General features: G+C 41.2%; 2 protein-coding genes across 6 annotated transcripts in view; both read right to left on the bottom strand.

Annotated features, from left to right (window-relative positions):
• Positions 1 to 169: 169 nt before the first annotated feature.
• Positions 170 to 8,571, bottom strand: samd1a (sterile alpha motif domain containing 1a). Of its 4 annotated transcripts, none has more exons than XM_010874376.3 (6): positions 8,506 to 8,571; positions 5,406 to 5,730; positions 3,880 to 4,074; positions 3,667 to 3,748; positions 3,335 to 3,449; positions 170 to 1,622 (listed from the first exon to the last, which is right to left on the bottom strand). In XM_010874376.3, the coding sequence occupies exons 1-6, from the start codon at positions 8,533 to 8,535 to the stop codon at positions 1,473 to 1,475; spliced, it is 897 nt and encodes a 298-aa protein (XP_010872678.2). In that variant the 5' UTR covers positions 8,536 to 8,571; the 3' UTR covers positions 170 to 1,472. The 4 variants fall into 4 exon arrangements, with proteins under 4 accessions (XP_010872678.2, XP_010872677.2, XP_010872680.2 ...); XM_010874375.3 differs by lacking the exon at positions 8,506 to 8,571 and adding an exon at positions 7,806 to 8,262; XM_010874378.3 differs by lacking the exon at positions 8,506 to 8,571 and adding an exon at positions 7,568 to 7,799.
• Positions 8,572 to 9,349: 778 nt separating this feature from the next.
• prkacaa (protein kinase, cAMP-dependent, catalytic, alpha, genome duplicate a) overlaps positions 9,350 to 13,019 on the bottom strand; it is a 28,463-nt gene continuing 24,793 nt past the window's right edge. For both annotated transcript variants that reach the window (XM_010874380.3, XM_010874379.5), the window contains exon 10: positions 9,350 to 12,261. In XM_010874380.3, the coding sequence (XP_010872682.1) occupies positions 12,136 to 12,261 (126 nt within the window). In that variant the 3' untranslated portion in view covers positions 9,350 to 12,135. The remainder of the gene's footprint in view (positions 12,262 to 13,019) is intronic.

Below are 13,019 nucleotides of genomic sequence, written 5' to 3'. Positions count from 1 at the left end.
GTGTTGTTTGCGTTAAGATTTTTCGTGTCATTGTTTGAACCAAGTTTCATCTACCCACTGAGTGTTCTAATTGTATGATGGTTGGGTGTCAGGCAGTAACACCAACTCCTTGAAGAATTTCACTTGCCGCTAACTATAGACAAGTAATACATATCACACCACCAGAGAATGGAAAAGACAATAGCTTTATTTTTGACCCTGGAAACGGGGCCAAAACAACAATTAACAGAATAACATCAGACAATACAGACGGACATATGGAATGTCATGTTTCGAGTGGCTGTATATTCATCACTAAACAGCAGAGGCAAAAAGTTTGAGTTAATTGTATAACAACATTGTATTTTATGAAGATGTTCACCAAATTGTGAGGAATTTAATATAGACTGTAAAAGAAATGTTTTACAACGCTACAATAAAAATAATTAAGTTGGTTACTAATAACTCCTATATTGGTTTTATTCAGTCATTTCAACGCATCCTGTCGCAAGCAGGAACTTGGGCATTTGACCCACGTTTGTTTTGGTCTCCCATCCCATTTCAACTTGAATTCAGCTTAATAACTGGACACTTTTTATTTAGATAAAATCCAGACTAATTGAAAGTAACAAATAATAGAACAAATAAATGTAAATTAAGAAAATAATAAATTCAAAGGTATGGCATACTAATCTACATGCCAGATTATGGTGCCTTAGTTTAGCAGGTAAAACATTGCTTATTTCTAAATATGATTGAAACGGTTAATCTAGTAGAATCTAGATTGTCAGTAATGGGGGAAAAAGACATTAGAAAGTCTTGACAGCACACCTCATTTCCTTCTCTGTTATAAATGACACTGACAATCATTAACCTCCGATGCATCACTCAATGTATACATACATTCTCAAATTAAACCAGTTCACATCTCGTTTCTAGTTTAACTCTGAGTATACCAAATTACATCTGATTTGATTTTAAAAATAAAACATCTGAGTAACAATGAAGAAATGTCAGTAAACCTTTTTTTAAGAGATAATGTTATTTTTCTTATGTCAGACTGACTCGAAATGCACAGACTGTAGTCTTTTAAGAAAGGGAGTAGTGATAGCCAGGAACAGTCTCTCACACTGGCTGCACTCTACACCTGTACAGAACAGGCAGACCTTCATTTGAACTTCCACAGGCTCCTTACATTCATATGTGTGTTCAGATAGGGATCCTATAAAAGCCATACTTCCAGAAACGGTCAGGTGAGCACAGTCCTTATTTCCTGTGCCACGGAGTGGTGTTGTGGATGCCCGTATACACTGTTATATTGATAATTGCTGCATAGCCCCCAGTCACCACCACCCTGTCCTTTTTCCACACACCTCCTTGAACCGCTACACAAGGTTCCAGAGATGCTGTGAACAAGACACGTGTGAATACTGTGTGAAAGCAGGCCTCTGCGCCTTAGATGAGTGTGTTGTTCCGTTTCCCCTTTGCCACAGTCAGAGATCGTCCTCTTCATCCAGGAAGTGGGTCCTCTGCAGCACCTTCACATGACGCTCGTAGATCTTTAGGGCAGGCCCAAGTCTGATGGACAGGCCAGTCAAAACGTCGCTGCGCTGCATCAGAAGGAGGGACTTGCCATCAATTTCCTGTTAGGGGGAGAACATATAATGTGATGAAACTAAGTAAGAACATGCTAATTCATAAAAACAAGACCACCATTAGAAGGAATGAATGTTATTGCCCAGGCTGGATTCAATCCACGGTTTACTATGTGACAGACTTCGTCTTTAACCACTACAATATTTAAACAGCAGGTGTGGGTGCACATGATACGTGTGTAGAGATGTGCTGTCTGTTTATTTACGCATTGTCAAACTAATTAGTCGAAACTCTACATTTCTTCAAACTATTTATAACAGGTATAACAGGATCACAACACTACATTCAACATATTCAATTAGAATCTGATTACTGTAGATGGCTAGTTAAAAGCTATACAGTACCTATAATGAATACAATGACCCCAATCACGCCACTGCTGGTTCATTTCTTTAGTAAACAATGACAATTGAATACCTAACCACTAAGTAAATTGTGAACTACGCTAAGTAAATTCAAATTGAGAGGAATATTCTTGTCAGCGCAGTTTGTCCATCGCAATATAACCATCAATAGTTTTACTTTAGGCTTACTATAATGTAGCTACTGAAGCTTGTAGCCAGTAAAGTTCTAGTCTACCTTGAACAAATCCTAATGCCTAATTTAATTGGTCCGTGGCGAGAATTGAACCCTGGTTGCCTACGTCAAAGCCCGTGTATCTAACCACTATTTATCAATTGGTAGTCAGTCAATTAGTCAGCCTCTTATCTGGAGAGCAGAGGGGTTGCAGGCATTTTCAAGGTATTGTCCTTTGACGTTTAGGCAAAAATTTTGTTAAAATTAGATTAGAGAAATTCACAGACTAGTGGCAAGTAAACAGGAATCACGGTATGAATTTTTTTTTAAAGTAAAGTTGATGCTTTCTGGACAACTCCAGCAGAAGTCAAGCACCAATAAAGTAATCGGTACGCTGCTGCAAAAAACAATAATTGCCGGTACCACACTCCAGACAGCTACTGCTCAAGTCAAGCACTGAGTATGGATGGTTCTGAGGCTCAGAAAATAACTGTTAACAGCGTAAAAAAAAATTTTTAAGCTATGAAGCATTTTAAATTAATCACATGCGTTAATCCTTGACAGCCCTGTCTTTTACGAGTGGACACTATCCTTACAGTTATTGTTTTTTATAAGTTTTATTGAAAGTGTGAATAACAAGGAGACTGCTGAAGAGCAGGCACAGAGGTGAAGGTTGGAGACAGGTATTGAACCCCGGTCTCCAGCGGGGAGCTGCATGTTCATGGATCAGGGAGCGTTACTACTGGACCAATTAACATCTATATAAATAACACCTAAAGCCGGATCACCCCTCCCACAACCCGATAAAATAAACTGTCCCTAACCATTCCATAACCCAAGGGAACTTCAAAAAGGTGGTTCAACCAGGGGCTGTGGCCACACCGTTACTTCCTTCGGCGTTAGGTGACAGCAGTCTGGCCAAGCCATTGATCCAGGAAAAGAACCATCCACCAGCCCGGGGATATTCAAATGGCCGCCATTACAATGTCACTCCACTAGCCCTAAGGCACATGCATATCACTAAATAATGGATAGACACTGCAATGCATTAGGGGGAATATTGACCGATTAAAACACAACCAGTGTTTTAAGATCACTGAAAGTGGCTGAGCCAATGGGTTTTTCTGGACAGGGACGAGGTCTGACACTTAACAGCTACACGTGGCTGAACATTTTCACCAACCTGTGTTCTGAAAGCCACAGCCTGCTCCGGAAAGCCCGCGGCGGTGATGTAACTAGCCACGTCTGCTACGCTCCACAACAATAAGTTCTGCCTCCTAGTCTCCATCTTTGCAGAGCTGTGGGGTGAGAGACCGAGGAAGGAGTGAGAGACACTTCAGAAGGAAAGAAAAAAAGATCCTTGATGAAAGGGCATAGGTGTAGCCGATTATGTCGTGGCGGTAAGCTAACAGCGTTATGACTAACATATAATAGGTTAATGTAGCAATTCATCAATGGTGCATGGGGTTCTGTCCCCTGAGTAGAAACAAGAGTCAATAACATTAAAACACTTACACCTCTCCGTTTTTCAGGCCGTTCTTTACGTTGTCTTGGGCCATCACGTAAGAGGCAACGTCCATCTCCATGTATTTAGAACCTAAAACAGATACAACGACAGGCAAACTTAACGTGTCTCATATTGGAAACATTCACACTGGGAACACATAAGAAACAGACACACAAATATGACCAGGAGATAGAGATGGGTGTAGATAAAAACAAACTCACACTCAGAGGGAAGAGACAATGTCTGTGGCCTTCTCTCAGAACCCCTCCTGGACTCATCCACACAGTCAGGAACCAGCTGGTCAGAAGCGAGGCCACGGTGTTCCGTCCTCACCCCATCCTCTATTGCTTTCTTCACCACGCTCTTCTGGACCCACAGACAGGTCCCAGAGGGCTGTGCTATTGTCTTTATATTCCCTTGAGGAAAGAAAGAGAGAGATATACATGGATCGAAACACACATCAGTTTGAATGTGTTGCTGTAGGCAAACCTAGTGAAAAACATACACACTGGCTTGCATTATGACTCCACAGCAAGAATAATAACATTTGATTATTTCTCCAAAATGTGTAACAAAGGATTCTGTCCATCTCTCACAGGGCTTGAGACAGCAATCTTCTGTAGCCAATTACAACACTCCCAAAGCAGTGTTACCCATTTCTTCAGACACCATAGCCCATGTCCCGGAAGTCAAGAGAGGACAAAAAAAAAAAAAGAAGGTCCCACCCAATTATATCAAGATCACAACATATTTAGCTCAATGTCACAACGTAACAAAAGCAGGATTCTGTTGAGACCACAAGATTCCCTAAATAGAAAAGGCCTATTTTTACACAATCTGTTTGGTGAACAGGGCTAAAATGGCAACAGGTTATTACTAAACTCCAATACTGTTCTGAACTTGAACGGGACATTTTACTGCTAAACTACTTTATGGAGTGCTCCACTGTAGCTGCACATACACTACTTCCTGTGTGTGCGCAAATGTTCATTTAATTTTTTTGCATATTAATACCTTGTAAAAACTGGGGGAAAGTCTTGATCCATGTACAACATTTACTAAGGTCTCCACAACGAATGAGAGTTGTCTGATGAATGAGCACTGCAACCCAATTTACTAGCCGTAATATCCACTTCTACGTATATAGTATATTTTATAGGCATACGGGTACAGACATGGCAAATGTTAGAGGTCCCTTTGATGTCCACTGAATTAGGTAGAGTTGCCTTAAGTTTCCCACACCTTCCATGTGAAAAATCTCCAAAACACCATATGGCTTGTCAGAAATATATTTGGGGACCATAATACTGATGAACATATTGTTTTTCCATGGTGGCATTGGACAGGATTGTTTTGAGAGCGTGGCTGTGGGTGTTCAATGCATCTTTTTGTGAACATATGAACTGACGGCTTTAATTAACTTGTACACAGGGCTCATCAGCCAACCACAGCCTCAGAGTGGCTTCTCGTTTAAACGAATTACCATAAATATTGTGATCACAAGAAAACGACCATCTGTCAACAACTTTCAATAATCATCAGATAAGGGGTAGTCTCGACATAATGAGGGAATCACACGTCTATATTTTAAGTCTTGACTTCCAAACCGTAGAGCAGAGCAAAAGAACCAACAAATCCTGGGTCTCACCGCAGGTTTCACCAATAGACGGTACCAGTGCAAACACCGCTAACCGGCTGGCCATTTCACACCGACACAAGGACTGCTCTGTTGATACGACATACTAACCAGTTCCTGTGTTTCTGTGCATCCCTGGGTGTCCGTGCTCGGCAGGGCAGAAGGCAGTGTCAGATGGGGACTCATTCTGCCTAAGGGCCAGGGGACTAGAGGGGGGCAGAGAGCTGGACCTCCTGCTAGTCTTGAAGGCAGGGGGACAGTCAGAGGCTGAGCAGCTAGGGGAGCAGGGGGCAGACTGGTGGAGGGCGGCACCTGAAACCCCCTGCACAGCATCCACGCCCCCAGGAGAGGAGCCCTGGTGGCCATCTTCATCCGCCCCCTCGACTTCCTCCTCCTCAATGGGGCTGTCGGTCTCCATTGACACTGGAACCTCATCCTAAAATCAAAAGCATTGCAACACAATATTTGGGAATAGACTGCAACCATTCTATGCATTTAGCATTCTAAATTGCACATGTCGCAAAATGATCAACGCACTTTGTAATGAAAGTGGTTACTAGGTCAGTGATGTTAATCACGTTGCTCATACAAAATACCCAGCTTGGTAGTAACAGAAGGACAACGGATCCTCGAAATACTTGCAGGGAATATTAACTAGGACCATTTTTCAAATCACCAATAACAAAAATGTCTTTGTCTAATTAATAGCACAACAGACATTGCATAGGCTAGTCTACATTCACCCACGGCTGGATATTACCTGTACCGTTTCGATAAAAAGGACAACGGATGTAGGATCTGCTAGTGCAGATAAAGGTACAGTGGGGAAAGCCAGCAGGCCGGCAAAGAAGAAGGGACAATGTTAGTCTACTGGAGGGGGAGGAGACTATTGGGGAGAGTGGGCCCCTTTTCGCCCTGTACTGTAAGTTAATGATTGAATTGAAGTGTATGCTGGCATTCTTTGCTTAACTTAAACAATCAAAGAATCTAATTTAAACTACATTTCACGTGATTTTTTCCCCCCTGTTCACTGTGTTAAGAGAAATTAGACAAACACGAACCTGGTGAATTCTGCTCAAACCATTAACGTGTTAACCCATGTTTAAAGCGGAGACGTGTAAATAACCGAACGGTGATACAGATGTCGCAATAGCCAATCTTCCTTTGACCGCTGTCGATAATAATTGCCTTTAGAGGCCTTGTCCCCGTAATGCAATGCACATTGCTCACAGGATGTTCACTCCGTTCGGAACTACAGCTGCGCTATGTTGTGTTCCGTATTCAACAAGACAAAATTCAATATAGCTTAATATGGGACACAAGTTGTTCAGTGTTATGAACATATGTGCACGGTTCATAAACTAGGTTGGTTGTCTTTCAGTGACTGTATATTCGCAGAAATTAGGTTATTGAGCTTGTGTGCGTGTCCAAAGCCACAACTAGCGGAGGCGCGAGTGCGAGCGCTCAACTCTTCAGAGCCCGCCCCGCACATCGAGAGGCGCTTGAGACAGACATAAAACAACTTTCATTGCGAATGTAACTACAATAAAATCTTTCGACTGTTAACCATAAACTCAAGATGATTATGTAGATATGCAAAGTATATGATTTGTCTGTCAAGTATCGTTAACATATCTACATGCCCAAAAATAAGATTTTTGACGCATTCTGCTACTTTTCAGGAGGATATATGACAATATTAACAGAGCACACATTACGTCGTCACTGGTTTCTCCCATTTTAATGGAAAGTGTGCAATGGAGTCGCGCGAAATACTCCACAACAGTCTGACAGAACGCTTCAAAATCTACCGATGTGGCCGATTTTAGCAATACGAACCTCCCTATAGCAGCAATAGCTTGTGTAGCGTTAGTTTGACTTTGCTGTTGTTGGTCATTCTTTCCTGCGACAGACGCTCATGAAACCCATTAAACTACGGCTTCATATCTAGCTGCGTGTCACTTATGAATACCCTCGACCGTCAACCTCGTTCTTCGTCAAATACCCGAAGCACACGGTCCTCCATTCGGGCACGCACATCCGAGGTGCTTGTATGACTTTCTTTTTGGCCCCCCTTTCACTGCAAAACCGAGTTTGGGCTTGAAAAGAGCCTTCGGCTTGAATTGGGATGATTGTTGCTAACATCCTGACAATCGTTCAAGTTTTTTGTAGATTAAAGCTTTAGAGCAAACAATGTCTGAACAAACTCACACAACCTATTTTAAATTGCGAGCGCAGTTGAGCTTCCATTGTTGTTGGTAGCTATTTTTCACCTCGGTCGCGCGAGGTAGCTAGAAAGCCGCTCCCCGTCTGCGGCAGTTTGTTTCGGTGCACTTGCATTCACCACGGCACCCCTCCCTGAATAAAGAAAACCGCTTTTTAAAACACTATTCCCATAACTACACCGTGGTCATTAGCTATAACAGTAAAGACGTGTGATGTTATCTTCGCTGGGGGATATCCATGGTGTGTCAGCGCACGGAGTCACTGAAACAGGCTGCCTAGCGTTACCTCCAAATCATCCGTCTCATCCTGGTCAATGGGACCGAGTGCGCTGTCCCCGTTGCTCAAATCCGAATGGTTAGCTTCTTCGACCGTAGTTCTTTTGGTCGCGTGATCATCCCTTTTCCTGCTTCTTCTGTGTACTTTGGCTGCATTTCGATAAGAAATCGAGCCCTTGTAGTTAACTTTCAAGACAGTTTGCTCTTGGATCAGTTTCTCGAGTTCAGCGCAGGTTCGTTCTGGCTCCGAACCATGTCGTCTCCGGACCATTCGACAAATTCTTTCAAGGTCTGGTCTGGCTTTTCGCGACCGCAGTGAGTCTATAGTCTCCAGAATCCATTCACGGTACATTGGTTCGGACATTTTCTTCTAGTTGGGCTCATTCGGTTTTGCCTCAGTGCGTCAACCTTGTTGCGATCAGAGCCCGGCTTGAGAGAAACGGAAACCTCGCCGTACGCTTGCGTTGTGCGCTTTTAAGGAGGTCCACCGGAGATAGTTAAACTCTATACAGGACATTTTAAGGTGGCATTTCGAAATATATTACGTAGCGCATTGTGCGCATCTTAATCGTGATCTCCCAGCACCTCAAACATTCAACAGTTTATTTTTATTGGGAAAAGATGGTGATGTATTTTGTGCATTATAAAATTGAAGTAACCCAGTATGGTGAGATTAATTGTGATAGGGACTGGATGAGGGTGACTCTTACCATGGTGGTGGGTGGTTCAAGTCCCCACATAACCAGGAGCAATTATATCAGTGAAGTTATTCTCCATCATCCCATTCTCACACATCAGACCTTTCCTGGACTCATCGACAGGTGGCCTGAGGCTGCACATTCATCTGTAAAAACCCCTGTGAAATAGATGGACAGATTGATAGGCTTACATTTGTTTATGGATTTAGGCCCACACACACACACAGGTTGAAATCAGACCCTTATATTGGGCATTATGGCCACCTGTGAACACAAAACCAATACCCCAACCCCTCACCATCCAAGATGTTCTTAAAAACAACTAAATGTGTTGTAAAAACATGAATAAATCCTCTGCCAAAACACACGAGCGCACACACACACACACTTCCTGTTAACAAAATACAGCGGGGTGGATCTAGGAAATCCACTCATACAATTTTAATTTTAACAAGTAAAACTTTATTGGAATGATACATGTTGCAAAATATTACTTTCTGTATTGTTATTTTTTTTAAACATACTCATTGTGTCCTAAGGGTATCTGTCAAGTTTTCCAGAAGGTAAGATAATTAAGACTGTCAAAAGGCAGAGATATACAGTATTGTTTCCCAAGGGGTACTATATACTACACCATCACCTTACCCAGATTGGAAAGGAAAATAATCAACTTTTTGTTGAAAATACACTTAGAAAATATGAAAAGTAACGTTTTCTCCATGATGTAAAAAGTGGAAACGTTCAATATGAGAGTATGGAAAACCAGAATTGAAAAAAAGGCAATCAAACAGATTGAAAAGATGAGCACAGAAAAGCAGATGAATAGATAGGATTATTATAATAAGTGGTAGAGTTGGTTAGTAGAAACTAGAAAAAAAAAATATAGACAAGAGGGCAAGGGTCAGGAAAGGAAAATTAAATTAAAATGTCATGTCTTCGGTGTCATAAGTGGATCATGGAGCTCATCCCTCGACCCTAATCTCGGAGTTACACTTTTCCAGCACAAAACCTGAACTGTTTGCAGGACCTGAAGGGTAAAAACATAGCTCAGACTATTAACCAATTTCGTAGCCAGATCTTAGGCTTACATTCTCATCAAATTCGGTACATATCTTCTTTTTAGGTACACATGATTCGAGAAGTGAGGTATGCTTCAAAGAATGTTAGCAGGTCAGTGGTTACTGAATCCAGCTGTTGTAGCTGGCGCTGGCCCTATTTCTATGAAGCTTAAAAAGACTAGTGGATGCATAACAATGACACAAGCAAAATATCATTACATTGTGAAAAATTAATGGTAGCAAATCTTTGTCATTATAACATTTCAGAGGTCTGGGATATCTTCCATTTTAGTTGTTCTGACACATGCAAAAAAAGGAAACTATTCAGACAACTGATTTTGAAAGCACATTACATTTCTCCTTGAAAGAGCACAAGTTTGGAAGCATAGAATTAATAATTAGAATACTACTAATAGTAATTTAATAAAACCTCTATGTTTGGAAGTTTCTCTCTACTTGATAAACTGTAAAGTAGCCTTCTCACCAGACCTGCTCCAAACATTCAAATGCAAACTCACTTAAGACTGCCAAAAAATAAATGTCAGGTGTGACCATTTGGTAAAATAAGCCATTCTACAATAAACTTGATGACCAAATAGACTGATGCACAGATACTGCATATTATCAAATTGAAGCAATGATTATTAAGGAGATGCACAGAGTGTGCCTTTTGAAGACTGGTGCGGAGCCGAATCACCATAGGAAATTAATATTTTCTTATCACCAAAATAAAAACTTTGGGGGAAACCAAAGCTCTGCTGAAAATTTCAATGTGTTGCGTTATCACATCTGTCTACAAACCAGCCATTGGTCAGATTAGGGCTGCGATTGTCTTGCATCCAAAAGCATAACATTCAAATAAATACAAAAAGGAAACCATAGGATATCTTTTATCCATCAGTCAGATACATGGACACATATCTCAGATATTATCTATAGCTCAAATAGTTAAGCATTATATCTCAATGGGGGGTATTTTCACAATTTCACATACTGGAAGTCCTAACAGTCACACATTCAGATCGAGTATCCATTTGATTGTGTGATTATGAGTAAAAATGTCAGTTGCGGACTGAACAGAGCTGCTGAATTAACATGACTAAATCAGCATTAACCATTCACATCTCACTGAACACAATGAAATTACAACATGGATCCTGGCAGGTGAAAAGTGGGCCTTGATCAGCTGAGAGTCAATCTGAAGAATCACCACAGTACCCACAACCTTAGGTACTGCAGCACCCCTACAGCTTTACATCCTTTCACATCTTTCTTTTAAAAGTGATATTGTACAGAAATAACATGCACCATTTTGCTGAAACGTTTTGCTACTTTTTTCCTGCGCATTAAAAAACCACCACCACCATTTAACTGACAAACATGTTTGCGTAAAACAATGTGCCGACTTATGCAAGTTTGGCAGAATTCATACTTGTTTATTTCTGAAATCTTCATCTCAGTTTCACAGCTAAGAGACAATGTTGGGAAAATATGGATATTTACTTTTTTGTATCATATATCAACATACATGTATAAATGTGTTATGAACTAAATAAACCAGTCAGAGGAGTGTGATCATTCTGTTAGTCGCTGCCAAATCACTGCTTTATAACCCACCCTTAAACACTAAATAACACACAAGCACAGAGATTGACTTGAGAGGACACAATGATCATCAAAAGGGTTTTAAAATGCTCTAATAAATTCAGCTGAAGAGGAAGAGACAGACGTAATTAACATTAGAAATGCTGAGAGCTCATATACACAATTTTTCACAGGTCCCAAAAAAGTAGTAAGACCTAGATGAAATTTGTAGAGAAATCACTGATTCTCTGATCAAAAGTGGTAGCGCTGCCTGAACTGCAAGCGGTGAGAGAATCCTCTGTACCCAATAATCATGCCACAACGAGCGGACAAAAGGCGTGTGCAAAGAGTGTCAAGCTTCCAACTAGAAAGGGCACAAGGGCTGATGCCACCAATAGCCAAAGCTCTGCACCAATGCTTTCGACACGGTTTTGCAACCAGTTGGCATTATGATAGGCACGTCTGTTGGACTTGATATTGCTTGGACAGATTCAGGGACGGAGAGACAGAAGGGGGAAACTGGGGTAACAAGATAGGAGTGGGTGGACAATTACAAAACAAGGATGAGATGCCCCCGTTCATTGAGAAGATTGTAGAGGGCCCACTCAGCAGGAGCCTAGATTCAGTACCAGGGCAGACCATCAATGCCTCAACCTGCCCGCAAAAATGTGTCCCTACGCCTCTGCCAAGATACAAAACTGGAGAGAGGAGCATAGCACCAGCCCCTTCAACCCCTGTCACAAACACAAGAGGGAAACCAGAAAATGAATAAGTAAAAAGGTGAGAAACAATCAGAAAAGGCAACACTGCTGGCTCTTTCGGGGCTTTTCTCTCATTCTTTTCACACCATCTTCATTTGGGGGAAGGGGGATTACATTGTTGATGTCGTCATTACAAAATGCAAGTTAGCAGTCCAACTTATCACATCTCCCATTTCCTTTCCCTCTGTTCCCCCCGTTCTCTCTGCAGCCCTGTCTCTTTCCACTACTCCTGGTTGGGCCTAGAACTCTGCAAACTCCTTGCCACATTTCTCTGTGAAGGAGACTCGGATTTCCTCTTCTTCGTAGTCGTCAAAGTTGCTGGTGTCACCAGGGCCTTTGCACTTGGGAATAAATGGTGCCTCCACCTGAAACAAACAGAATATTCTCAGATACTTGCTTTTCAGGCCGCTGGTGAAATTAGGTGAACTTCCCCTTTATGGTGTGAATCAGCAGTTAAAACAAGAACAAGCAAAAAATGTAACCATGTTGAAATATTTTACATTGATGAATGCAAGATGATGAATACAGCAACCATGCATGTATGGTCCAAATATAGTTAAAGCAATGTCATTTTTAAAACAGAGAACCTCTTTAAAAGAACATGGGCAAGATGGGCAACAAAATAATTATAATTTCTTGGATTATTGCTAAGATAAATAGATTTTGGCCCAGACAAAATGTAAAACATTAGATGTCAACCTTAGTCATATGTCTTCATCTATTTTAAATGAATGGAGACTACTTACAGAAAAAGCTACTTTCTATGATGTTCCTACTGTGTCACAGAAGTGACAATCAGTATCACTGCAATTTATTTTGTATTGTTTTAGGAAATGTTTTTTAAGGTGATTATCCCAATTATATGTTTTATTACATAACTAATTTAACTGATGTTGGTTAATTAGGTTCAATTAGGGCTCTATGCTTGCATTTTTATTTTTACTAGGCGCAAATAAATAGATATAGGAGCAGAGGCAGAGTTTTAATGGGTTGTAGGCCAAGATCTTGCGATACATGGCCCCATCCACCCTCCCCTCAATACGGTGCAGTCGTCCTGTCCCCTTTGCAGTAAAGCATCCCCAAATAATGATGTTTCTCCATGCTTCACGGTTGGGATGGTGTT

Source organism: Esox lucius, chromosome 11 (genome assembly GCF_011004845.1).
Source record: "Esox lucius isolate fEsoLuc1 chromosome 11, fEsoLuc1.pri, whole genome shotgun sequence".
NCBI lineage: Eukaryota > Metazoa > Chordata > Actinopteri > Esociformes > Esocidae > Esox > Esox lucius.
This window is presented reverse-complemented; position numbering and strand designations above follow the sequence as displayed.